We start from the raw sequence: 27,924 nt of genomic DNA on the forward strand, positions 1-27,924 counted from the left end.
ATCCACAAATTTTTGGTATCTCTGGAGGTCCTAGAACCAAGCTCCGTGGATACCGAGGGACAACTTTAAAATGAACACTCTAGGACATCTCTGTTCAGAACCTGAACTCGCCAGTGACAGGTGGAGATGCTTTTATCACTACACTATTTCTTGAACATTTACTTTGTGTCCAATGAGCTTGATATGATCATCTCCTTTTAATGATAGTTTCTTGGCCAAGGTCACGTATCCAGAGAAAGGCAGAATCTGGATTATTCCCCCAGACTGTGCTGATGTCAAACACATCTTGTTAACTACTATGCATACTGCCTCTCTAAAATAAGACAAAACCTAACACTCATTGGTTGCTTACTAAGTATTATGTAGTGCGCTAAGGGCTTTACATGTATTTTTTTTTTTCTCATTTAATCTTCAGACTTTGGAAAGAATCTAAACTTCTATTATCATCCCTGTATTATAGATAAAGTAGAAATGCCAAGTGTCTTGCTTGATATCAAATGCTAACTGGTAGAGTGAGAATTTGATCGCGGACTCTGTTATCTATAGAAAATGCTAAATAAATATTTTTTAAATGAATGAGTAACCCCTATCAGAGTAAGTTTGATCAAATTCTAACAAATGAATGTTGGCTACATCAAAGAAACCTAGATTAGCCCAAAGTAGCTTTAATCCACTCAGAATTAGTTCTTAACTAGATAAAACATTTTTATAATTTTTAAAAATTATTTGGAACAGTTTATTACAGGTTGAAGCTGATCTGTTAAATTTTCATCAGGATGAGCTAGTTATATCTGGTATCTTTATGCCAGTCGACAGCCTTCACCTAGTTAAAACTTGTTCTGACCAACTCAGATTGGATTTATTTGCTCTAATGATACAAGTAATTCTGAAATTTTTGGTGTGGTTCTGCCTAATCATACTAATTTACCTAGGTTAAGTTAATTAGAATCACTTATCATTCTATCAGTAACTTAAATACATTTTAATCAGCTTGAAAGCGCTGCCTACCTTAAAATGTCAGAAAGAACAGTTGAAACCACTCACAGCCACTTTGTGAATATTCATACCCATTCCTGCTACGTCCCATCAGATGATCCCCCAAAAGTTGAGGAAATGTTGTCTGTACTCCTCCCCTCTTAGAGCTCCATCATATACACTAGATCCATCATACACATAAAGGTTTTCAGAAATCTAGAGTAGAGAATTATATTTCATTTTATTCTGTAGATTTCCAACTTGGGGGAAAAAACCTGTTACCTTTCTGTGAAAATGGTTTAAAAAACCAAATTTGGAAAACACTTGGTTTAAGCCAACTTGACCTTTTCATTGATAACCAACTAGTTGAAGCAGATCAGAAACCATCTTCTAGTAAATCATACTGTTTAAAATGGCTCCAACGAGTTGTAAGTAGTTATGATCGAATTCTTGGGAACCTTTGGCATTTTAAAAACCATTCAAAACAGATTCAGTCTGTGAAGATGTATTTGAAATGTGCAGCATTGTACTTATTTTCTTAACGTTTTCCCATGGAGAGGCATAACACTTTCTAGAGTGTCTGTAAAAATAATGCAGGCATTTTGAGGAAAAAGATGAATGGTATCCCAGTTATGGTATGGCGGGTATCTCAGAGTATATTAAACTATATCCCAAGGATAGTGGTATGTGTGTGTGTCGGAGTGGAGTAGGAATATTTAGAAGATCATCTCAAAAAAAAAAAAAAATCATCTCATCTTTGCTTCCATTTGCCTCATTTTAAACTCCTTCTTGAGGACAGAAGGAGAAATTAGGTTCAATATATAGCAGGTATTAGGAAATTGACCTTGATGTGAAGGGCATTCCAGCCCCTGGCTGACTGTGGCAGGAGGTGTGTAGAGGGGATCCTCATTGGCAGTTCAAAGTTCCACTCGTGGAGTATCCTAAAACGTCAATAAAAGACTCTTTATTCATAAATAACTGATATGCAGTAATTTATGTCTGTACATTTATCTTGAAAAGTCTGTAATCATCCAGTTTTTTTGCAAACTCTACATAAAACATCCAAACCGTCCATTTTTGTTCAATACAATATAACACAGCTGTTTGGCATTACCAAATATATATGTATATATATTTATAGATATGTACATGTGCTGAAAAAGAAGCCAGTGCAGCCTTTTCTAAGAAGTCCATCCAAGTATTTACTGTACAACATTCAGAATTTACATTGATAATACAAGGCACAAAAAGTGTGGTATGAAGCCAAGGCCATGCTTTATTCAAACTCTCTCCTCTGGCTTGTTCACTCCTTCAGCTTCATGTCAAATTAAGTATTCAGTTCTGCTTTTTTTTTTTTTTTTTCGGCTTTGAACACATCAAATGAAAGTTGAGGGTGGAATGGGTTTGAGATATGAGTCACTTGAAAGAACCACCCTCCCCATCCCCGAGACACACACACACACACACACACACACACACTTTCCCAAAATAAATAGAACAAAATGAAGTCTGTTTTTAAAATTCTTCCATACAGAAATGGAGGTAAACCATTACTCATATATATATATATTTTTGAGTTTGGGTCAGGAGAATCAGCCAGTTTTCCTCTAACTGCTTATATTTGCAATATTTCTAGGTCGAGACTTACTGGATTGCATGCACCAATTAGATACAATTCTGAAGAATGGGAAATGTTAAGTCAGTCTTTATTCCAATTTAGAAAGGGAGAATACTGTTTTCCTTACTGGAAAATTCCCACAGATGGAGTGTTTCCCACCTTCTTATAGAGAAGTTTTGAATGGGAGCGGCCAGCATCATCTAGAGCAGGCCTTGGAAGGTGTTTCTGATTGAAATATTTTAGTCACCCTCTGTTAAGGCTTAAATGGAAGCCTCCTGCTAAGGGGTGAATCTCCCTTCAGTATCATCAGAGCTGCTAATGGAGGGGTATTAGAATTATTAGATCTATTTCTGATTGCAATATCTGTTCCAGTAATGGGACAGCAGGCATGATATTCTGCTTACAAACTCCCCTCAAATATCATGATTCAATAGAATCACAGTCAAGTTTCTATCCTATATATCCAATTTTAATGGAATTGTATAATTTGTCCATTTTGGATGTAAGTAATGCTTGAGATAGGGAAATACTTTTGGGGTGAGCACAGTTTGAAGCAAAAGGACATTTTCACTGTAATCATGCCTTTTGTAAAATTATTTATCACGCATTTCCATTCATGCAAAGAACTACATTACCAAATTTAGTTATATATTTTCTAATTCAACTTTTTTGGGGGGAAAAGTACCCCTTGCCGAACTCAATAATAGGGATGGGGGGAGGAAATTTTTAAGCTTAGGCCTAAACATGAAGCTTACTGCCTTTTTCATCTTTGGGTTCAGATGGAGGGTGGGTTCTAAGACTTAAGAGTTTAGTGTTACTGTCTTAAATCCACCTCGTGAAGACATTCCAAATCCATGATCTTCACAGAAAAAGGAAAAATCAAAGTAGCTGCTTCAAAAACCACAATTATTCTATGTGAGTTAAATTTCCTACTTCAGATCACAGTACTACACACTAGTGACTAATGGCCAGGTCTGATTTCCATCCCCTTTTCTCTTTTGAAAAAAATCACAGCATACAAATTGCCATCTCGATTTTGTTGATGAGACCGGAGCTGGGGATGTGAGGAGTCCATGGTAGACACTGGCTCTCCTAGAATTACTTTTGCAAAAAAACACCACATGCTGTCAACACAGCCAAACAGCTTTATAACTGCAGCTTTTGAAAGAGTTTGGAAAGTAAAAACACAAAATATGCAACACATCTAAGATTAGTAACATTTTCACTTTGTGACATTTGACAAAATACATTTTTGCTTGTAGTTCAGGAAAATTCTATGCAGACGAAACAGTGGAAAGGGCGGAAACGGTGGCCATTCAGCGTTTGGCTAAAGCATCGATTTTGCAAATACAGTGCTATGGTAGCTAACACCAGAGGGATAATAAAATGTGTCACTATCTGTAGGACAGTATATTTTGTTCTCCCATTTGCTGTGGATGTCACCCCTAGTCCAGTCAATGGGAGTTACCAAGGATTCAGAACTCTGCAATGTTTCATGAGGAAACTTAATGAAAATGAGCCACACAATGGGCCAGAAAAGCACGTTTCTCAGCTCCTTCACGGTTCCTGTGACCTTCAGGGTTCTGGAACAAAGACCCTCGAGAGGACTTCACCTTCAACATATCTGACTCAACACCTTTACAGAGGGATTAAGAAATTGAAGAGAAAATGGCAAAAAAGGAAAACCAAAAGCACATCAAAAGATTCTGTAATGTTTTGAAATTCACAGGTAGATTGGCCAGACGTTTGACAAGTGGAGAATACCATCTTCAACCAACTGTCTTTTTAATATTCTACCTTTGCTTATCAATTCGGATGTTGAGAATTTCTATCAAGGGAAACAGCTGCAATAAATCCAGAACGTTTAATCCAAAGAGAACCCTGTTTTAGTGATTGGATTTCATATCCTCTCTCAAAGTCAACTGAAAGGAAAATGACAAGGGGTGTGGCAAAGGAGAACACCTGCAGCTGAAGATAAAAATAAGGAACAAAAGAGAGAAGTTCCCCCTGGTTAAGGAGAACTGTGTCAATTCCTATTCATCTCTTACAAAAAGGCCGGTAAAATTTTTGTGGGAGTCCATCTGAATTTTATGAGACTTCCTGCACCGGTAAGGGAAGTTTGCCTTTAAATCCAGAGAGAGCGCTTCCTTTTGGCTTAAAGGACTTTTAATGTAAACTAGGAGGACTGCACAAGCGACATTGTAAAAACTGTAAATTAACTTTATGAGACTGCAGTCTGGTTAAGCTGGGAAGGGCACCATTTTGGTGGCATCCTTTTAAGTCATGTTTAAAGCAGGACTATTAGACTTAAATGCTTCTGAGGACTGAAAGATTTGGCATTAAGTGGGCTATTCTGTAAAAATTTTAAGTAACCTACCAAGTATGAAAGACCACCTTTAATTTCGTTTTTCATTTTGCACTAGGACAATAAGACTTCGAAAGTAAGCACTTAGGCTGATGAGTAAATCTCTTTCAAGAGAGGCATTTGTGTTGTGATATGAAAATATTAAAATTGAACCAGGGTTTAGGTTACAGTGAGTAGCACAAGTTCAAGTGCCAGCTAAGTCTATCTGATCTGCAGTTTCATACTCCCTGCCCCCCCCCCACACACACATCTTCGTCTATAAATCTCAAAAACATGGGTTCTCTTTGGAATTCTTTTGTAAAATACTGCACAATCCTGACATGCAATAGCCATAGAATCTCAAGCTGTAGAAAACCTGTAGAAATCCTACGTAGAGTCCTAGCAGAAATAAGTAGGAGAAATGTAAAGAGGAAACAAAATGGACTGAAAGATGGATTTGAACCTTGGGCTGAAATCCGAGATGAATCATGTTCCTTTGCTTCCTTTATCACTCCAAGTGATATGGTGATCAAGTGCATTTATTTATAAAACCCAGGCCAAAGAAAAAAAAAAAGAATAAACACATGGGAGGAAATTCTAGACAGTCAGGGATTGATAATAAATTCTTATCTTAAAATAATCTAGATAGATTCTAGGGGAAACATTAACATTTTTCATCTGTTTTAAAATATAAAAAATATATCAAAAATCTAAAAAAGATCTGTGTGGATTCACAGAATAGATAAAAACAATTATAAGGCCAATTAGAAGGGAAGAGGAAAAAAGGATAGGATGTTTAAAACAAAAATCCTCCAAGATGGATAACAACATATGCTCTCCACTGTACTTTCTGTAAGTTCCTATTTCAACAGTTTAATGCAGATTCTTTCTGCATACCACCCATGCCAATCAACCCTCTGGTTTATTTTGGGTGGACGACCATCTACTTCCACTTCTTTCTCAGAAATTATATTCCATCATTATGTTAAATGATTAACACTTTGATGCTTTCTGTCTTTCGCTCCCTAGAAGGAATAAACAAGTTGCGTATACTAGCAAAAAGGGTATTTTCCTGATCTAGTTATGGTATTTTGAAAATATGCTCAACAGTTCTAAGAGGACTTGTTTGTTCTGTATAATATGCCTTTGGTTCCTGAGAAAAGCAAGATGCTTTTTGAATTTCATGTAGCAAAGCCTTCCATCAATTACAGGGGACCTTATATACCACACATTCATTAGAATGGCCAACACATTCAAGAGTTACTTCTTCAATGCCTTACCCAGGATATCATAAATTCAACCTATTTTAAGTATTTTTCACTTAGGTGGAGATTCACATTTTTTTAAACACGGGATCTACAAAAACATTGTTTAAAAAGTTGATCACATACCTACTGCCAAGTACTCCCTACCTCCCCTATTCCCTGACTATTTTTATTCTAATGGAGCCAACCTCTAAGTAGCGAATCAACTTTGTGGTTAATCTAGGTCCTTGACGTTGGTTGTCCTGATTCTGGACAGCTAATTAAAACAACCACCAAAAGATAATCAGGAGCAAATCTGTTCATCTGTAGTCTACCAGGACATCTTGTCAAAAATGATTAAATAGGATAAAAGATGGAGTGAAGTGTTAAGATGGGGGTCATGTATTATCCGTGGATTTCAATTCTCCACAGTATCACTGCCTCTCATTTAAAATGTAAAACAATATATTAATGGTTCTGGAAAGAAAGCATACTTGGTGAGGTTGAATTATCGGAGCTTGAAGGCTCCTTGAACAATGCATATGGTTTCTGAGACACTGTGGTAGAGGTATTCCTCAGGTCTATGTACTCGGATATCATTTAGAGCAAAGACCATCTGCTAATTTCCCAAGAGGCAAAACGAGGATGACCTATAGCCCCATGGAGAGATTTTGTGATAACATAGTACCAAAAGGCTAGAAAATTCAAGAACTGGATTGTGAAGGACAGTAAACCCCCTCATCCCTTCATAACAACTGTACTGGGGAACTAAATCAACACCTGCATCCTAGAATAACAGCTTATTTGAGGCCTATGGCATCTGCAGTTCATGTTTCCTTGGACCTGATTTGACCTCCCTGGTCTCTAAATCTGTATGATAAGCTGTGTTCTGATAGCTTTTGCAATTTGCGTGGCTTAGCTGGGAATAGAGATGGTCCTGCTTTGAGTTAGAAAAAAATAAATTTCCGTATTGAAAAGTCTATGCTCCTTGAAACCTTCCCCCTAGTGTAATGGGTAAGGAAGGGGAAGAAAGAATGTGGATAGATTTGGTCCTTGGAGAAAATGAAGGAGGGGTAGGTACGCTGCTAGAGCTAGCTTGTGATCTGTCTACCTCTTGATCGTGTTTCCATTAAGTGGCTAGGATAGATAGGGAATTGGTGCTGGTGTGGTGTACTCAGATTCGAAATTCTAAATGCCCTCCTTGACGTTGAAGTCCTACAGATGGGTTGGCAACTGTGTTTCACTTCCAAAAGCCAGTTGACAATGATTGCCGGCATCCCAGATGCCAGTTGGTAGAAAACGCAGGCAATCCGGTGCCAGAATCAGCTGGCCCTTTGGGTCACATCATTAAAAATCTGTTGCAAAACATGCACTCATTCAATCTCTGCCTTCCCAGCTTTGCTGTAGCTCATCTTGTCCCGCAGTTACTTCTATCTAGATACGCCCTCGCTTTTATCCTTGCCACTCCAAATCTGAGAAGCTCCTCAACTGTGAACCGGAGTGTGGCTTCAGAGGAGACACATATATTTAAGAGAGCTTGTACTTTTCCCTATTAACATACTTTACCTATATAAAATGCAGTTTCTTCAATCAGGGATGCTCACGGATTGTAATTGAAGGCTGAATTCCCCAAATGCCACTGGGCAGAAAGCCGCCTCTTTCTTTCCCCTGTAAAGCAAATGTCCCGAAGTTGGCCATCACTCTCTCATGAGAATGGAAGTGGAACTAGAGTCCATTTTGCCTGCTGTAGCTGAAGTCGGCTTCATCGAGCTGGGATTCCTTCATGTTCGAGAGTTTCGCTTGTGTCCTCCCAATCTCTTCAAGGGCACAGGCCAGGGAGTCAAGGTCACCATCATGCTGATGACGAGCTTCCCACAGGTTCAAAATGACAGCAGACGGGCTACTTTGTGTAGCAAAATAAGATAAATTCCTAGACAGAGAGTTAAACAAAATGACAAACTAAAAATAGAAATAAAGGAACAAATACAAATCACTATAAGGGAATTAAAAATGAATTGGAACAGATATTATTAAAATAGGAATAAAGAGCTCCACTAAGGCAGGACTGGGGACAGTCCAGTTTGTATCCCAACACTAAACTGAAACTGTACTTTGGAGGGTTACCAATGACCTTCTTAATCCTCCATGTCTTTTTTTAGTCCTCACTTTCCTTGAGTTGTGTGTGTATACATGTACATGTGTTTCTCTCTTGAACACCCTCTTGAAACACTCTACTTCATTAGCTTATGTGATGATATAACTCATTCCTTTTTTTTTTTCCCCCCAAAATATCTGACCCCTCTTTATGTCTCTCATGGTAAACCTAAGGGCTGTCAAGATTTTATCTGTGTCTTCTTGGGCTCATATACTAAATGGAGTAGTTATCAACTCCAAGTGGACAGTGTCTAAGTCGGCGTCTCCTGCCTTATAGGTTAATAATGAGCTAGTCACAGATCTTTAAATGACCTTGGGACTGCTCCAGTTAGATATAGCTTTCCACTTCCTCAGACTCGGTGCATCAGGAATTGATATACTCTCCAGGCCTCCATTGGCCCCCATTCTAACTATAACAAATATCCCAGTAATTACAACCATCCTTCTAATCTCTCACACTAGGACATTTATTTCTGAGTCTTCTCTTTGTTTCTTTCTTTTTGACAAACTCATCAGCTTCACTCTTCCTCTCCATTCATACTATTTGTATTTAATTTATGCTCTATCATTTTACGACTAAATTCCAGCAGAAGCCTTATAGCTCTTTATTTCTCCAAACTCTCTAATATACCTTGCGTTCTATTTCATAAATCATCATGTATCTACTCCACTTGTTTTCAGTGCCTGCCTTGGTCTGGCCTCAAACCAGCTCTGGTAATATATATATATTTTTTCCCTCAATATTCTTTTCTCCTTTGAGACATCAACACTGACTTAGGTAATACTTTGTTCTTGCTTTCATCCAGTGTATTCTGTTCACTAGGAAATGCCCTCTTTCCCCTCTGTTTATCAAGATCCTATACTCCTACAATGCCTGGATTGTAGATAATTCTCATGTCGTCTTCTCTCAAAGTAATTTATTTCTTTTCTCAACTCTTTTTATGCTTCTGCTTAAATTTTCATGTGAGTAAAACGCTTATATATTCCATGTGTGTGACCTCTGCCTTCTCAGTGTGATTGCAGACACCTGAAAGAGAAGGGTCATAGCTAATCATTTTCTGATTCTACAACAGCACTTAATACTGTGACAGGTATTTATTCCATATCCATCAACTGAGTAGTTGATTGCTAGGAGCTTGTTTCAGATGATATAGGATCTTCAGGGAAAACAAATGATAACCTTTTGGACAATGACTTTGCTCTGATGAAGACTGAGACAACACAGAGGATTAAAAGGTCACAGTTTTTCACAGGTACTTTTGAGGATGGTACAACTTTCCATCACCAGACTCAGCATATAATCACAAAGCAGACTCATGTAGCCAAGAGCAAGTGGAAGAGAAGACAAGCTTTTAAGGGCACGTTATCATTTACAAGCAACATACACACATAGTAATTCTGAGTGAATAAAGTGCTATTTTATTCAAAGGTCTTACGACACTACTTAAAGCTAGTTGGTTGCCAAATAGCACAAATATCAGGGTACGATATATGCTTTCCACTACATCTGAATCTTTCATTGAGAGAGGGAGAAGGCCAGCTTAAAAATATTCTCTCCAGTTTCTTTTCCTTTTATCTTTCCTTCCTTCTCCCCATCGCCGCCCCCTCCATAGCTGGCCTTGGAATCAAATATAGTTCTTTCTTTCTACACTAATAGAAATGGCAAAGCAAATGTTGCTTCTGTAGTTGAAGGGATCCTAGTTCCTTTTATTCAAAACGTTGTTTTGAATACTGCCACTTCCTTTTAGTTGTAGGGAGCTGTTTGTGGGGAGAGCTGCTGTATCTCCAGGTCTGGAAATAGACTGGTACACCCCAACCAATGTGCAGGCAGAATACAAACTGGAGGAATAGCTGAGAAAAGAGGCAAAAACTGAGAGACTGTGTGAGTGGATTCTGGGTGGGCTGTGTGATAATCTCTTTCCATGTAATTTGTGAGAATAATGACCATTGACACACATTGTTTCCTGGAGTGGGGAAATAATTCTTCATGCTCTCCATTGTTATTTCAAAAGAAAAATAATTCTGGCAAGCACAACAAAAAGAAGCACAGATTTCTCATATTATTGAAGGTTTATATTTTGTATTTCCTACTGAACCACAGTGGACTAGTTTCTGTTGGAGTGACTGGATCCTTGTGATCCTATTAACCCCAAAGCTACCCTTTATTCTATACCAGGGGTTGACAAACTATTTCTTTAAAGGCCCAGACAGCAAGTATTTTTGACCACATCTGGTCTCTGTAGCAGCTACTCAACTTCGCCATGGTAGTGGGAAATGGCCATAGACAATACATAAGTGAATGTGCATGTCTGTGTTCCAGGAAAACTTTATTTAGAGACACTGAAATTTGAATGTCATACACTTTTCACATGTCACACCATATCTATCACTCTTGTTTTGTTTATCCTTCTGAAACCATTCTAGCTCTGGGGCTATAGAAAAGCAGGTGTTGGGCCAGATTTAGCCCCTAGGTCATGGTGCTGACCACGTTCCATGTTGTCTTATAACCCAAACTAGATTTCCAGACATAGTAGCCATTTCAGAGAAGATGAGATTGAACTTTCATTTTGTGCTGCATCTGAAAATAAGCACCTAGAGGGTGAAAGTTGCTGGGTCCTCAAGCTACATGTCCTGCCCCAAGCACTCTGAGACCTTTATCCTTGGTAACGTTTGGGGAGCTTTGACATTTCAGGACATGAGAAGAAGATCTGGGCATGAAAATGCAAAAACAAAACTTTAGGAGAGGCATACAGACTATGTTTTGGAGGTTGTGATGAATCTTTGTCCCAACATGCTATTCAAAATATTCATGAATCCAGTTGCAGTGTGAAGGTGTTTTAAGTGCACCTGCCTAGAGGAAGAAGAGCAGAGTGGAGATGACTCTTGCCAGCCACTTGGTTCTGAGAAGTCCTGCAAATGCCCTGATTTGTAGACTAGGCACCCAGGGCTACAGGAAGCTAAATGATCAAAGAGGCAGAAGTAGAACTCTCCCTTGTCATGGATCTCTGAACATACTGTAGCAAGTGAAATGTGCTCCCCAAAGCATGTTCCAGATTGATGCTCTGAATTTATACAAGTACACTCGGCAACACACACAAATCTCAAATTCCACTTAATTTTAGTAAATACACGTAGGAGCATATCAGCCTTATTAAAAATGATTCAGTCAGCTTTGCCATAAACAGACATCCTATTAAACTACACTTACTTGTCTACACCAGAAGAATTAATAGACAAAAGACACTAAAGTGCTAATGCTATAGGCTATTTCTCAGACTTAGTTGGATTGTTTTACTGCTTACATGTGTGCAAATGCATTATGATTTTTTTGAAAATTGGTATACCCTATACCCATTTGGTTATCTCCATACCTTCCTTTTGAAATTATTTTGGTCCCAATCTGTGTGACCCATTTCTCTTCATAATAACGCTGGTGCATTTGGACACCAGCAGGTAAATGCACACACAATTCAGGGAACATTGTTAATACTAGAAAACAGAATTCATAGCAATAGTTGATTTCCTGAGTCTTTGATTTTTTTTTTTTTTTTTGAAATGAATAAAGAACATTTGGCAGAAACAGTCATCTTGAAATTCAGGTGGATGGCTCAAAACAAAACAATGTTTTCCTTTCTCTTTGAAAAATGTTTAAAGAAGTAAATGTTTATTATGCTTGCCTTAGATGCTTCATATTGTTACTTCTTTATGCACTGAATCTTTTGTCATAGCCTTTTCAAATTCTGATCGACTGAGGTAATTCTGAAAAATAAGATTTATTTTTTTGTGGTTCATAAAGATGCTGCATACTGTGTACATAAGATTATTTACTCTCTAAATTTTAAGAATTTACTTTAGAATCATCCTATTTCTTCAGTTTATTTGTCCTAAGTCCTGTAGACTCAGTGACCCCATCTTTTTCTTTGGAACTCTCACTGAAAGAGTCCAGATAAACTAAAAAACCACATGCTAAGACAGCTGTATAGATTTATCCATGTAAGTTCATTGAGTAGTAATAGTTTATTAAGTTTAGTTTTGCTTTGTTGAGCCTACATGCTTTCTATTCACCTGAGCCCCTGAGTTGTTTTATTACTATGATTAATTTCTTCTTTCTGAGACTTCCTTATCTGTGCTGTCCCCCAGCCCAATTAAAATTCCATTGTTTATGTGGGAGCCAGGGCAGAATTGGGAACATGAATCTTTAGCAATTTCACTAGCTATCAGAGGCCAACTTATAATGGTGTATATGGGTCAACCACCAAATTTTTATATAGAATCTCAGTTTTCAAAATACATCTTCAAATGAATGACCGCGTTAAACTAATAACGAAAATTAGGTTATTTCGAGAATTTCTGGAAATAGTTATTGTGCCATCTGTTTTCTTTTTTGGGTACAAGGAGGGAGAGAAAATTGAGGAGCATGATAAAATTCTGCCATATAAGTCTTTATATACTGTTGCAATGCAGGGCTCATTTTATGGAAAGGAAAAGTGTCTAGGTGTCCAGTGTGAATTGAAAGATACCACCCTTTCTTTAGTACTTGAAAGCAGTATTCAAATACAAATGTCTCAGGGAATAGTAACATCTAAATCCTCAATCAGTTAACAAAAAGATTAGATAACAGTAACCGATGGGGCACAGGTCTGAGACTATCTGAGCCCTGGGGACATGCACTCAGGAAGAGCTACCAAGGGCACGTGCACTTAAAGCTGGAGTCTGCCTGCTTAGGGTCTTAGTTCTGTCTGACTATGTGTGGCCTATAACGGACTCCCTTTCATTCTGAATTCCAGATAACAAAGCTTTTATCTTAGTTTACTCAGGGCCATGCTACCAGGGGGCTGACATGCCTATTTGAAAGCTGTAAGCTCTTCTTTGTAACTAATGGTGAGAATGAATTTCCTCTGTAATAAAACCTAGCAGGGGACCACATCTGCACTGCAGCCTAACATCCTTAGCACAAGAAGACGCCTCATCCCAGGTACATGCCATACTTTCATTCAGAATTTAGGATGTCACCCAGCACTTCCAAGTACAAGGGAGCACTTGCACCTGTAACATTAAGGCAGCAAGTATGTTTATATTCTATAAGCTGTTGCCATTTATATCTAAGTCAACTTTAAAAAAAAAAAAAAAAAAGCATATTTGAAAAATATCTTCCTGGTAGGTTGGCAGCATTGAAAGTGAAAACTAAGTTAAGCTGCCTATAATAAATTGGGAGACATCATTATAAGAACGGTGCATAGTCCTACTGTATAGTACCAAATAGGGAATTGAAACATAGTCATAATGAAAAAAAATATTAATATCCCCGCTATCATCGTAATTGTCTCATTTAATGAAAGCCTCTTATGTGACCAAAACCAACCCTCCCTATGGTTCTTTAAATGCAAACAGAAGAGAAAAGCCACTTATACTGGATAGCGGTGACTGGACCACAGCATAAGCATTTGGTCCATTCCTCAAGCTTTCATCCCCAAACTTCATCCTCACTGGGTACTCAACAAACAGCAGAGCAGCTTTCAGGATAAAGCAAGTCTGTTTCATTTCCTAAAGAATAAGCAAAAGATGCTTGCCATTATGTCACCTCTGCCTATTGCCCCCCCCTGTGCCTTCAAATGAAAGGAAGCTGGTATGGGGAACCCAAAAGGAAAAGATACAGGCAGTTGAAAACATGCTGAGTTCCACTCTGCCGTGCCCTTAAAGGTGGTACATTAATTCTTTTGGACCAATTAATTTGGCAATAAAATTCCCCTCATAGTTCTTCCTTTTGCCTATTTCATTATCTGGCTCCTGAAAGGGACTAGCAAGGATTCTTCCTTCTTTGGAAAATGTATGTTAGCCCTGGAGTCTTCAGGACCCCCTGGTGAGTTGCCAAACAGGAATAAAACCAGTTGTAGACTCTTGTTTTCAATTCTCCAGTTTCATTCCTGATAAGGCTCTGACAATTTCTCATATTTGGCAATGAAAGGCAATGAAAACTGCAAAATCAGATCTCAACTTTTCTTTGAATTGGGATATAGCATAGAAAAATACATCTCATTTAATGTTCCTCTTCAATAACGTTGAGACATTTTCAAGAATCCTGAGGGTAAAGGAGAATGGCCACTATTTGTTCCAAGAGAAAAGACCACAGTGCTAATCCTGAAGGGGGAAAGGGAGAAATATTGATACCTTTCCTTTTGCAAAATACTCAGTGTGTTTCAATAAAACCTCACAAATAATCGCAAAGAAATAGTTAAGCACTTTATTAAAGGACTCTCTAATGAATTAGGCAAAATCCTTTCCATAATTTCATTTTCTCAAATTATGAAAACATCACATCCAGGGATTGTGACTTTGTCAGCTTTTGCAGGTCTCTTTGAGACAGACCCATGAAGGGGATTATTTCGGCTATAAAGGGGCTTGGGCATGTCCATCTTTTCTGAAAACTACATTAGCTTAAAGGAGGGAAACCTAGTCCTTCAAAGACCAAAGCAAACTCGCCCCTTGTCACCACCCCTGCAGCTTAGAGTGGGAGTGCGACTTTGGTTCTCTTGGAGGCATAGAAACAGCTTCTCTCCCTTATTGCCTTTAGGAGAAACACCTGCCACTTATAAACCATATACGGTTTGTTCATGGCTAAACTGGCCGTAGGCTGTTTTCAGATTCGTATTAGTAGGCAGTTTCATGAGTCCCGAACTTAAGCGGAATGAAGCCTAACACCCACCACTTGGCTGTGCTGGGTCCCTCTGGCTTCACACTGAGGGCTCTTCAAATTCAGACTCTGCACAAGTCCATTGGGCCAGAACCAGAAAATCTGATTGGAGCTTTATCATATTTTGCCTCCAAGGATCTGTGTAATGAATGCTATCTTCCTGTGCATTACTTCTCCTTAGAAGAGTCATGGATATTGTTTTTTGGAAATGGCAGCCTCACATCCATTTTTATTATTTAAAGGTTAGGATGTGTTTTCTAGTCTCTAGTCTGCAGAGCCCAGACAGCTTCATTTGGTGTAATCCTAACAAATCCCAAAACACAAGAGTGAAAATATCTAGTCTCACAGGTCCCTGAGTGACCACCCTTGGTGGTCTGCCTGTGAAGCAGGCATTCTGTATATATTTTGTAATCACTTTCTCTCTCTTTTTTCCTCCTCTGTCCTTCACCCCAAAAGAAAGCTGGCCCTGGGACTTCCACTTTTAGTGAATTCTCAAGAGTTACTCAGAGACAGATTAATAAACTGTCTTGCGACCTTCCTCTGTCCTTTCCCACTGCCCTCTGGCCATTTCACTGTTCCTGCGTATCCAATTAAGAGGGGGGACAGAGGGAATAAAAGGATTTGACCTCAACGTGAGAAGATTCTGCTTCTCATTAGAGGTCCTGTTAAAAGATTTGGTGGAAAAACAAGTTACTGTAGCACCGCTGATCAGCCATGAAGTTTGAGAAATTTCATTTGCTCATGATTTCTATACCATCACCCAAAAACATTAACATCCAAAATACATTTGAACTATTTTACCCAGCTGACCAATAATAAATATGTTTCTCTGGCAGTGCTGACGCAGTTTCAAACAAGTGTACTATTATAAGAAACTGTTAATAAGGTGTGGTTTATCTACTCCTTTCCATCTTGGAATCCTTTCTTCCATTTTGGTCACTTCCCTCCTCCTCATCCTCTTGTATCTCATGCACTTTATCCAGCATCTGTTCCCACGGCAACTTGGTCAAGCTGGCTATGTTTTCACAAGGGCTTCTGGAATATGAAAATCATGAGGTCTTAAAGAAGAATGATCCAATAGTAGAATTTCAGGTACTGAAAGACAGGAATCCTCCACAGTGTCAGCCATGTAAGCTGCTCTCTTTTGAGACCAACTTTCAAAATCCTTTGACACTTATTCATTCCCATTCTATTAGGAGGCAAGTTTTTAAGGTCAAGTATACTATCCAAAGAAAATGTTCATGTCATTCATTCAAGACAAGTTTCTTGAATTTCCCCGAACTAGATAGTACTATCTAGGTATGTCTAACTGTAATTAAAAAATAAAAAAGTATCATAAAAATACAAAGTGCTATGGAAGTTTAGATATGGAAGATTACTTCTAGCTGAAGCAGTTAGTTGCTGATATCATTTAATTTGTTTAGTTCTCAGCAAAGCTCCCCACCATCTACCCCTACGTGATCAACTCTTTATTAGTCCCACCTACCTACCAATCACCTTGTGACCAAGAGCATTGAAGAGGAGAGTTATTGCAGCTGGATTTGTAGAATAAATGTGCAATCTCAGCTCTAAAATGCAGCAAGTATGGGCTCTGAGTAATCGTCAGTTTGCCCAAAGAATCTGTAATTGCAACTGTTAACTATGACATTCTTTGCTAGGCCATGTGGCTTATTTATCATAATCCATATGCCAAGCAAGTTGCAAGGCCACCTGCGTTGCTGCCTTAAGCGCACCCACTGACATGTCTCACATTCTAAGCCTTTAACTTCCTATGCCATGTATCTTCTCTCCTATTCAGATCTAAGTAGAAACTTGTTAGGCAAAAAGGCAAATTATCATCAGTGACATTTGCATTTACCGAAAGGAGGAGAACATTTTCACTGGCAACACGATAACAGTGAATGTCTCCTTCCACTCCCTTTGAAAATGCTTCCTTCATGGTTTGAGGGCTGTTGCTTTACTAGCTTTTCACTTTCGGAAATTGAAAGGAAGGGGAGAGTCAGGTAAAGGTGCTGTCACAAGATCAAGGTAGGTGAATTCCCTAATAGAAGACTGACTCTGTGCTTTGTGATCATCCTTCTCTCGTGATCCCAGGGTTGATGAAATCTCAAGCTATCCAACAGCTTTCTTACCCAATAATACCGGCATATTGACAATGTCAGATTTCTGTGTTTTAACGTACATTAATGATCACATTAGCGACTGATGATTATGTAGTATAATAAGTACTATATTATTTGTAGCCCTAAGAGAGTAAGACCAGTGATTTGGGATCACACAATAAGAAGTTGTGACAAATTACATCTGAAAATCTCCTTCATCTCTGTCACACAGGTTTCTTCCCATGTAGGAGAAGATACATTTTTGCTACAGTAGTGAAAACGTATAATGAACTTGACAATTTCTGCAAAATGAGAATAAGGATTAGCTAACATGGTGCGAGGTGATTTTCCATCATCTTTCTCTTTTGGCTTCTCTGAATATCTTCGTGGCCATCTCTGCCGGGACAGCACCAGCTTGCAGAAAGGGACTTCATCCTGTGCCTTAGCTTTAGCCTCAGGTGTAACTCTGACTGCAGCAACCAGTCCTATGAAAGTTTTACTAAATGAGAACAGACTCATTTAAATGAGGGGTCAGCAGACCACGTACTGTAGGCCAAATACATTGCCTCCTTTCGTAAATAATGTTTATTGGGACACAGCCCCCGCCTGTTTGTTTAGATATTTCCTGTGGCTGTTCTCACACCACAGAAGCAGAGTTGAATAATTGCTGAGTAGTTGCAATAGATCATACATGGCCTAAACTATTTACTGTCTCTGGGTCTTTAACAGAAAAAAGCCTGCTAACCCCTAGTTTGAATCGTTCTTACTCCATAATGAGACTACTGTTGGAGAGTTAAGCTAGAGAATAAAGAGGAAGGAAATGCCATTCACTGAAGTTGAATATGGTAGCTAAATAAGGTTTAAAGATTAAACCTTATTTAAATACAAAGATTCCGTGCATTCATGCTATTCTAACTTGCTATTAATTGTGAACATTTCAAAGGGACTAACTAACATTTATTTAAAATGGACATTTTCTTAGAACCATGTTAGAAACTTTCCATAAAGTAGGTTGTTTGAATTTTGTATACTAAGGACGTTTAGGCTTTCCTGGAGAGAGGGGTCTTAGGGAGAAACAAAAGCGAGCAAAAACAAGCAGGTACATCAAATGGTTGCCTTTTTTGACCCCGGCATTGGAGGGGACAAGCGTGCTCCTGTGTAGCTATTTACTGCTCATTAGAGCCCAGACACAAAAGGATGCTAGCCTTAGTCTCCCAGTTTGAAATGCATTTTCCCTACTGTGCAAGGTCAGAAACTGATGGCTTTGGAGGCGGCCTGTGTAGTTCTCGTATGTTTACTGTAAGTGGAGAATAAAATGAACAAGGCAGGAACATGCACGTGCTTCTTTAGCAAATTAATGCCAGCATCCATGGGTAGGTAGATATTTAGTGGCAATTATTTTCTTGTGAATTAAAAATCATCAACTCTTATTGCCAGAATGGATTAGAGAGTTAATGTAGTTTGAATTCTATGAATTGCATCTGCAGAGAAAGTAACTTAGGGATGGTAAGTGATGTGTTTGGGCAGACTGGTATTAGCTGCAGAACCAGGGCTGCTGTACAGAGCTTCTGAGTCCCTGCCCAATGTTCATTTTTCTTTAGACCAAATTCTGTCCTCTGGCTGAGTTTTTCATTCTTGTCCCCAGGTTGATCAGAAAGTGAACCTGACATAGTCACGGTGTTCATAGGTTATACACGACACGTCTCATCCTTTATCAAAGTTGCTGGGAAAAATTCAACCTAATTTTTTTCCCCCTATACACTCAGACATTTTTGTAATTTTCACTATCTGCCTTTTTCAAGAATGTGTTCTTTTTGGGCCTGCCTGTCTGTAAATGCCATTTTCTCTTACAGCCATGCCTTCTCTCTTGATTTTCCTCTCTGAGTCTGACTGCTGTCTAGTTGGGCCCTTCGTTCTTGGATTCTGGATCCCTTTTGAAACGGGGAGCAGCCCTCTATCCTTTCTTGGCAGACATCTACCTTCCTTTCAGAGAAGAAAGAGTCAGGTAGGATGTCTGTGAAAACAAAGAACAAAAAAAATGGAAATGACAGCGTAAGCCAAACAGTAAGAAAAATAAGGCTTTGTCTCAAAAGAAAAAAAGAAGTACCAAAGGAAAGGGAAGGAAAAGGGTGCTGGGAAAACTTGTTCTCTTTTCATTCTGGGGTTTGCGGCGTGGGTTAGGGAGAGAGGAGATCCTGTTTGTCAATGCCTTTTCCCCACCAGTCATCCCTCAAGCTGAGCCCTAACTGGCCTCCCCATCACTGCTCCTCTGAATAGCATTACCCCTGCTTTTTCTCATCAAAGTACGAGCGCCCACTATGAATCTCTCTAGTCCCCTTTCAACTCAACCACAACACTAGCCCAGTAATGAATAGTGTCGGTTTAAGCAGCAGACTTTTGCTTTTGCTTGTTTAATGCCCTCTGCCTTCAGACCTGAGAGGTATCTCAAACTTCCTTTTTTATATTCGCGCACCCACTTCTTCAGGCTGAGCATATCCTTACTAGGGGTTAAATAACACTTAAGGTTACCCGATGGGAGGGACGAGGTGTGAGAAACTCGCTTCTTTGTTTCTCCATCACTGTCTCAAGACTCTGGGATCCCTCACCAGCACCAAGGTGACAAAGTCTAAACCTCCATTATGGGGGCCCAATTAGCAAACCTGAAGTTGGAACCAGGACTAAAGTAGGACTTTTCCGTAACGTCCCCAAAGGCAGAGGGGGGTGGCAGGAAGGGCCACACACTGTGTCATATTTTTGTTCTTTTCCCACTTCCTTGTCCAGATTTCACGTGAAATACAGCCAGAGAAATCCATACAGATATCAGGGCCTGGAAACCACGTGGATACACCCGCCCCATTTTCTTTTTCAAGCTCTTTTAGTAAAACCCTCTTTTTGAAGTTGCCCCCAATTACCTGTTGATGCTGTTTTTCTGTGCTAACATCTGCCAGTCTTTGCCTTTGGCATTGGGTGTGTCAAATGTAGCACAAATCCGCTGTCTGATGGAGTAGGGAATTTTGAAGGCTTTGGGGCCAGTCTGTGCAGGGAAAGTGCTGTCCTCTTGTGCGAAGAAAGTTATGGTCTCTCTTTCATTCTGTAAACAAAATAAGGAAAGCAGGATCAGATCTAAGTAGAAGCCTTTCTGATCAACACTTTTATTTTTTTAAGAAAAGTTGTATTAACACACATGCAAAAAATGCTTGCCTGTTGTGATGGAGTCTATAAAATACACTAACAAGTTCCCCTCTCTTCCAAAATAGTAAATAATGTCTCTAGTAGCCTAGGAAACCGTGTACTGGAGTTTTACAAAAGCCTCTTCCACTCAGGGGAGTCACAATCTTCAGCTTCCTACATCCAAGGAGGTGTCAGGTGAGAGCAGAATTAGATTTTTTTTACTTCTCAAAAAAAAAAAAAAATCTAGAATCAGTAGGAAGAAGCTACCAGATGACAGATTTCAGTTCACTGTAAGGAGACCTTCTGAGAGTCAGAGCTGATCAGAGAAGAATGTGCTGATCAAAGGAGCTGGCTGGGAAGCCACGTGTCAGGAAAGCTACAAAGGGGACCTGATTGTATGTTGATCATTTTCAAGTGTGTGTTTCTCCCAGGCCTCAAGTGTGATTCTCTAGTAAATATTTTGGCTTTGTTTCAGAATTAAATTGCTTTTGTAAAATAGGAGGCAGCCACGAGTCAGCGATGAGACCTGGACTAGCCAGCGGAGTGCTGCAGGCTGGAGAGCTTCTGCCTGCTGTCTGCCCACTCTTCTGACTTAAGAGCCGTCCAGTGAGGATTAGTTATACATCATAACAATTAGATCATCATATCCAATGTGAAATCACACATCCCTCCATCATATCAGAATAGTTGCTGAAAGTTTATATGGACTAACAGAATTTTAAGGCTTGAAAGGTAGTTGAATCACTCCTGTGATTATGATGGGATACAAGGCAAAAGGGATTCTGCAAGTCCCTCATCAGTTGACTATGCATAGACGAAGATAGATTTTTCCGGGGTGGACCTGACCTAATCAAGTGGCTCTTAAAAGAGAGAAGATGCAGCTCCTAACTGGAGGTATCTCTCCTGCTGGCCTGGAAGGAAGCAAATAGCCACGCTGTGAACTGCTTATGGTTGGGGGCGGGAGGGGGTGAAGCTAGGAACTGAGGGTGTCCCCTAGGAGCTGAGAGTGAGCCCTGTCCAACAGCCAGCAAGAAATTGGGGGCTTCAGTCCTACAGCCACAAGGACCTGAATTTGTCAACAACCCTAATAAATTTGGGGACAAACCTCTGAGCTCCAGATGAGAATGTACTACTGCCACCACCACCTTGACCTCAGCCTTGTGAGATCCTGATCAGAGAACCCAGTTAGGCCATGCTTAGACTTCTGCCCTCAAAAAATGTGGGACAATAAGCGGGTGTTGTTTTTTTCTGATAGATTTGTGGTAATTTGTTATGCAAGAGAAGAAAACTAATGCAAAGGGAAATTAAAACACAAATCTGAGGTCGGGTTAAGGGACTAGTTAGCACTGTTTAGACCCCAAGAAACTATCCTTTGCATTAGGAACTTGTCGACTTGGGCTGTCCTTTAAGTCAACACATGCCCTTCCTGAACTGCCCCTGTGAGCTTCCCCTGATGTTTTCCTGACATTTACACATCTCCTTCTGTGGACACCACAGCCATGGAAGCCCTTCTTGGCTAGTGTCCAGGCTCACGGAGCTATAAGCCTTCAGACTTGGTATGTCTTACATCTCCAAAAATCTGTTAATTGAGGAAACTAGTTCATGCAAAGATCTTATTAATTAATGATAATGTGTTTTGTCTTTCTGTAACCATTTAACACAGTTACATATGGGGGGATGTTTTGGAAACATAATGCCTTAACCCAGTATTCCCACAGGGTATCTCAGAAGATGTTCCAAGAAAGAGCAGTCACATGGTCAAATACTTTTTGAGAAATGCTGCATGTTATATCTTACTCTTGGAACTTCAAAGTACATGTTATCAGATTAAACAGATTCTGCTTACTGGTTTTGGTTCTATTCCCTGGACTATTATAGAACAACGCTCATCAAAATTCTTCCAGTTTTGGAGGTTAGGATGGACTAACAGAAAAAGTGTGGCTTTCAGAGTCAGAAAGATCTTGCTTTGGAGTATAACTTCACATTTCGTAGCTCAATGACCTTGGATGCTACAGGACTTCCCTCAGCCTCAATTTCCTAATCAGTCTTTGACATTTTTTATAGACTCCACAGGGGTTATCAACTTGGGTAGAAGTCACCCAGGTAATTGATGCCATAGCTAAAACTAGAGTTCCGATACCCTAATACCTTTACCAGGACTCACTTCACTACATCACCCTGCATCAAACAAGTACCAAAAATCCACAGAGCAGGGTGGTCCAGAAAAATGCTCTCTGAGTGATATTAGCATTGTCTTTCAAGAATTAAGAGTAGTAGAGCTTCATGGAGGAGGCATTTGAGTTGACCTTGAAGGATGGGTAGCTACTGAGTGAACAGAAATTGATTAGATAAGCGGTTATTTTTTGGCAGAGTAGTCAATTCTTTTCTTTTTTTTGCCTTTATTTTATATATTATTTTATACAGCAAGTTCTTATTAGTTATCTATTTTATACATATTAGCGTATATATGTCAATCCCAGTCTCCCAATTCATCCCCCCCACTTTCCCCCCTTGGTGTCCATACGTTCTCTACATCTTTGTCTCTATTTATACCTTGGCAAGTCAGTTCATCTGTACCATTTTTCTAGATTCCACATATATGTGTTAGCATATGGTATTTGTTTTTCTCTTTCTGACTTACTTCACTCTGTATGACAGTGTCTAGATCCATCCACCTCACTACAAATAACTCAGTTTTGTTCCTTTTTATGGCTGAGTAATATTCCATTGTATATTTGTACCACATCTTCTTTATCCATTCGACTGTCGATGGGCATTTAGGTTGCTTCCATGACCTGGCTATTGTAAATAGTGCTGCAATGAACACTGGGGGGGCATGTGTCTTTTTGAATTATGGTTTTCTCTGGGTATATGCCCAGTAGTGGGATTGCTGGGTCATATGGTAATTCTCTTTTTAATTTTGTAAGGAACCTCCGTACTGTTCTCCATAGTGGCTGTATCAATTTACATTCCCACCAACAGTGTAGGAGGGTACCCTTTTCTCCACACCCTCTCCAGCATTGTTTGTAGATTTTTTGATGACGGCCATTCCGACTGGTGTGAGGTGATACCTCATTGTACTTTTGATTTGCATTTCTCTAGTGATTAGTGATGTTGAGCAGCTTTTCATGTGCCTCTTGGCCATCTCTATGTCTTCTTTGGAGAAATGTCTATTTAGGTCTTCTGCCCATTTTTGGATTGGGTTGTTTGTTTTTTTAATATTGAGCTGCATGAGCTGTTTATATATTTTGGAGATTAATCCTTTGATTCATTTGCAAATATTTTCTCCCATTCTGAGGGTTGTCTTTTCGTTTTTTTTTTTTTTTTTTTTTAAATTAATTAATTTATTTTTTATATTTATTTTTGGCTGTGTTGGGTCTTCGTTTCTGTGCTAGGGCTTCCTCTAGTTGCGGCAAGTGGGGGCCACTCTTCATCGCAGTGCGCTGGCCTCTCACTATCGCGGCCTCTCTTGTTGCGGAGCACGGGCTCCAGACACGCAGGCTCAGTAGTTGTGGCTCACGGGCCTAGTTGCTCCGCGGCATGTGGGATCTTCCCAGACCAGGGCTCGAACCCGTGTCCCCTGCATTGGCAGGCAGATTCTCAACCACTGCGCCACCAGGGAAGCCCTGTCTTTTCGTTTTGTTTATAGTTTCCTTGCCTGTGCAAAAGCTTTTAAGTTTCATTAGGTCCCATTTGGTTATTTTTGTTTTTATTTCCATTTCTATAGGAGGTGGGTCAAAAAAGATCTTGCTATGATTTATGTTAAAGAGTTTTCTTCCTATGTTTTCCTCTAAGAGTTTTATAGTGTCTGGTCTTACATATAGGTCTTTAATCCATTTTGAGTTTATTTTTGTGTATGGTGTTAGAGAGTGTTCTAATTTCTTTCTTTTACATGTAGCTGTCCAGTTTTCCCGGCACCACTTATTGAAGAGACTGTCTTTTCTCCATTGTATATCCTTGCCTCCTTTGTCATAGATTAGTTGACCATAGGTACGTGGGTTTATCTCTGGGCTTTCTATCTTGTTCCATTGATCTATGTCTCTGTTTTTGTGCCAGTACCATATTGTCTTGATTACTGTAGCTTTGTAGTATAATCTGAAGTCAGGGAGTCTGATTCCTCCAACTCTGTTTTTTTCCCTCAAGACTGCTTTGGCTATTCAGGGTCTTTTGTGTCTCCATACAGATTTTAAGATTTTTTGTTCTAGTTCTGTAAAAAATGCCACTGGTAATTTGATAGGGATTTCATTGAATCTGTAGATTGCTTTTGGGAGTATAGTCATTTCACAATATTGATTCTTCCAATCCAAGAACATGGTATATCTCTCCATCTGTTTGTGTCATCTTTGATTTCTTTCATCAGTGTCTTATAGTTTTCTGAGTACAGTCTTTTACCTCCTTCGGTAGGTTTATTCCTAGGTATTTTATTTTTTTGTTGCAATGGTGAATGGGATCGTTTCCTTAATTTCTCTTTCTGATCTTTCATTGTTAGTGTATAGAAATGCAAGAGATATCTGTGCATTAATTTTGTATCCTGCAACTTTACCAAATTCATTGATTAGCTATAGTAGTTTTCTGGTGGCATCTTTAGGATTCTCTATGTATAGTATCATGTCATCTGCAAACAGTGACAGTTTTACTTCTTTTCTGATTTGTATTCCTTTTATTTCTTTTTCTCCTCTGATTGCCATGGCTAGGACTTCAAAAGCTACGTTGAATAATAGTGGTGAGAGTGGACATCCTTGTCTTGTTCCTGATCTTAAAGCAAATGCATTCAGTTTTTCACCATTGAGAATGATGTTTGCTGTGGGTTTGTTGTATATGGCCTCTATTATGTTGAGGTAGGTTCCCTCTATGCCCACTTTCTGGAGCGTTTTTATCATAAGTTGGTGCTGAATTTTGTCAAAAGCTTTTTCTGCATCTATTGAGATGATCATATGATTTTTATTCTTCAGTTTGTTAATATGGTGTATCACATTGGTTGATTTGCGTATATTGAAGAATCTTTGCATCCCTGGGGTAAATCCCACTTGATCGTGATGTATGATCCTTTTAATGTGTGATTGGATTCTGTTTGCTAGTATTTTGTTGAGGATTTTTGAATCTATACGCATCAGTGATATTGGCCTGTAATTTTCTTTTATTGTAGTATCTCTGTCTGGCTTTGGTATCTGGGTTATGGTGGCATCATAGAATGAGTTTGGGAGAGTTCCTTCCTCTGCAATTTTTTGGAAGAGTTTGAGAAGCATGGGTGTTAGCTCTTCTCTAAATGTTTGATAGAATTCACCTCTGAAGCCATCTGGTCTTGGACTTTTGTTTGTTGGAAGGTTTTTAATCACAGTTTCAACTTCATTACTTGTGATTGGTCCGTTCATATTTTCTATTTCTTCCTGGTTCAGTCTTGGAAGGTTATACCTTTCTAAGAATTTGTCCATTTCTTCCAGGTTGTCCATTTTATTGGCATAGAGTGGCTTATGTAGTGTCTTATGATGCTTTGTATTTCTGAGGTGTCTGTTGTAACTTCTCCTTTTTCATTTCTAATTTTATTGATTTGAGTCCTCTCTCTCTTTTTCTTGATGAGTCTGGCTAATGGTTTGCCAATTTTTTTTAATCTTCTCAAAGAACCAGCCTCTAGTTTTATTGACCTTTGCTATTGCTTTCCTTGTTTCTATTTCATTTATTTCTGCTCTGGTCTTTATGATTTCTTTCCTTCTACTAACTTTGGGTTTTGTTTGTTCTTTTTTCTCTAGTTTCTTTAGGTGTAAGCTTAGGTTGTTTGAAATTTTTCTTGTTTCTTGAGGTAGGATTGTAGTGCTATAAAGTTCCCTGTTAGAACTGCTTTTGCTGCATCCCAACAAAAACGTGTTTTCATTGTCATTTGTCTCTAGGTATTTTTTTATTTCCTCTTTGATTTCTTCAGTGATCTCTTGGTTATTTAGTAACGTATTGTTTAGCCTCCACGTGTTTGTGTTTTTTATAGTTTTTTGCTGTAATTGATTTCTAATCTCATAGCATTGTGGTCAGAAAAGATGCCTGATATGATTTCAGTTTTCTTAAATTTACTGAGGCTTGCTTTGTGAGCCAAGATATGATCTACCCTGGAGAATGTTCTGTGTGCATGTAAGAAGAAAGTGTAATCTGCTGTTTTTGGATGGAATGTCCTATAAATATCAATTAAATCTATCTGGTTTATTGTGTCATTTAAAGCTTGTGGTTCCTTATGAATTTTCTGTCTGCATGATCTGTCTGTTGTTGTGAGGTCTTAATGTCCCCCACTATTATTGTGTTACTGTCGATTTCCTCTTTTATAGCTGTTAGCAGCTGCCTTATGTATTGATGTGCTCCTATGTTGGGTGCATATATATTTATAATTGTTATATCTTCTTCTTGGATTGATCTCTTGATCATTATGTAGTGTCCTTCCTTGTCTCTTGTAACGTTCTTTATTTTAAAGTCTATTTTATCTGAGTATTGCTACTCCAGCTTTCTTTTGATTTCCATTTGCATGGAATATGTTTTTTCCATCCCTTCACTTTCAGTCTGTATGTGTCCCTAGGTCTGAAGTGGGTCTCTTGTAGACAGCATATATATGGGTCTTGTTTCTGTATCCATTCAGTGAGCCTGTGTCCTTTTGTTGGAGCATTTAATCCATTTACATTTAAGGTAATTATCGATGTGTATGTTCCTATTACCATATTCTGAATTGTTCTGCGTTTGTTTTTGTAGGTGCTTTTCTTCTCTTGTGTTTCCTACTTAGAGACGTTCCTTTAGCATTTGTTGTAGAGCTGGTTTGGTGGTGATGAATTCTCTTAGCTTTTGCTTGTCTGTAAAGCTTTTGATTTCTCCATCGAATCTGAATGAGATCCTTTCTGGGTAGAGTAATCTTTTTTTTTTTTAATTAATTAATTTATTTATTTATTTTTGGCTGTGTTGGGTCTTTGTTTCTGTGCTAGGGCTTTCTCTAGTTGCGGCGAGCAGGGGCCACTCTTCATCACAGTGCGCGGGCCTCTCACTGTCACGGCCTCTCTTGTTGCGGAGCACAGGCTCCAGACGCGCAGGCTCAGTAGTTGTGGCTCACAGGCTTTGTTGCTCTGCGGCATGTGGTATCTTCCCAGACCAGGGCTCGAACCCGTGTCCCCCGCATTGGCAGGCAGACTCTCAATCACTGCGCCACCAGGGAAGCCCTGGGTAGAGTAATCTTGGTTGTAGCTTCTTCGCTTTCATCACTTTAAATATATCGTGCCACTCCCTTCTGGCTTGTAGAGTTTCTGCTGAGAAATCAGCTGTTAACCTTATGGGAGTTCCTTTGTATGTTATTTGTCATTTTTCCCTTGTTTCAATAATTTTTCTTTGCCTTTAATTTTTGTCAATTTGATTACTATGTGTCTCGGCGTGTTTCTCCTTGGGTTTATCCTGCCTGGGACTCTCTGCACTTCCTGGACTTGGGTGGCTATTTCCTTTCCTATGTTAGGGAAGTTTTTGACTATAATCTCTTCAAATATTTTCTCGGGTCCTTCCTCTCTCTCTCCTCATTCTGGGATCCCTATAATGCGAATGTTGGCACGTTTAAAGTTGTCTCAGAGGTCTCTTAGGCTGTCTTCATTTCTTTTCATTCTTTTTTCTTTATT

The 27,924-nt window shown here is 39.1% G+C and overlaps 1 protein-coding gene across 1 annotated transcript in view; it reads right to left on the reverse strand.

Moving 5' to 3' along the window:
* Positions 1–1,831: 1,831 nt before the first annotated feature.
* Positions 1,832–27,924, reverse strand: part of UNC5D (unc-5 netrin receptor D) — a 265,917-nt gene continuing 239,824 nt past the window's right edge. Inside the window, exons 15-17 of the mRNA XM_057537499.1 lie at positions 20,041–20,219; positions 7,748–8,111; positions 1,832–1,916 (exon numbers count right to left, since the gene is read on the reverse strand). Coding sequence (XP_057393482.1) covers positions 7,907–8,111; positions 20,041–20,219 — 384 coding nt within the window. The 3' untranslated portion in view covers positions 1,832–1,916; positions 7,748–7,906. The remainder of the gene's footprint in view (positions 1,917–7,747; positions 8,112–20,040; positions 20,220–27,924) is intronic.

The sequence above is a fragment of the Balaenoptera acutorostrata genome, chromosome 21, assembly GCF_949987535.1.
Source record: "Balaenoptera acutorostrata chromosome 21, mBalAcu1.1, whole genome shotgun sequence".
Lineage (NCBI taxonomy): Eukaryota > Metazoa > Chordata > Mammalia > Artiodactyla > Balaenopteridae > Balaenoptera > Balaenoptera acutorostrata.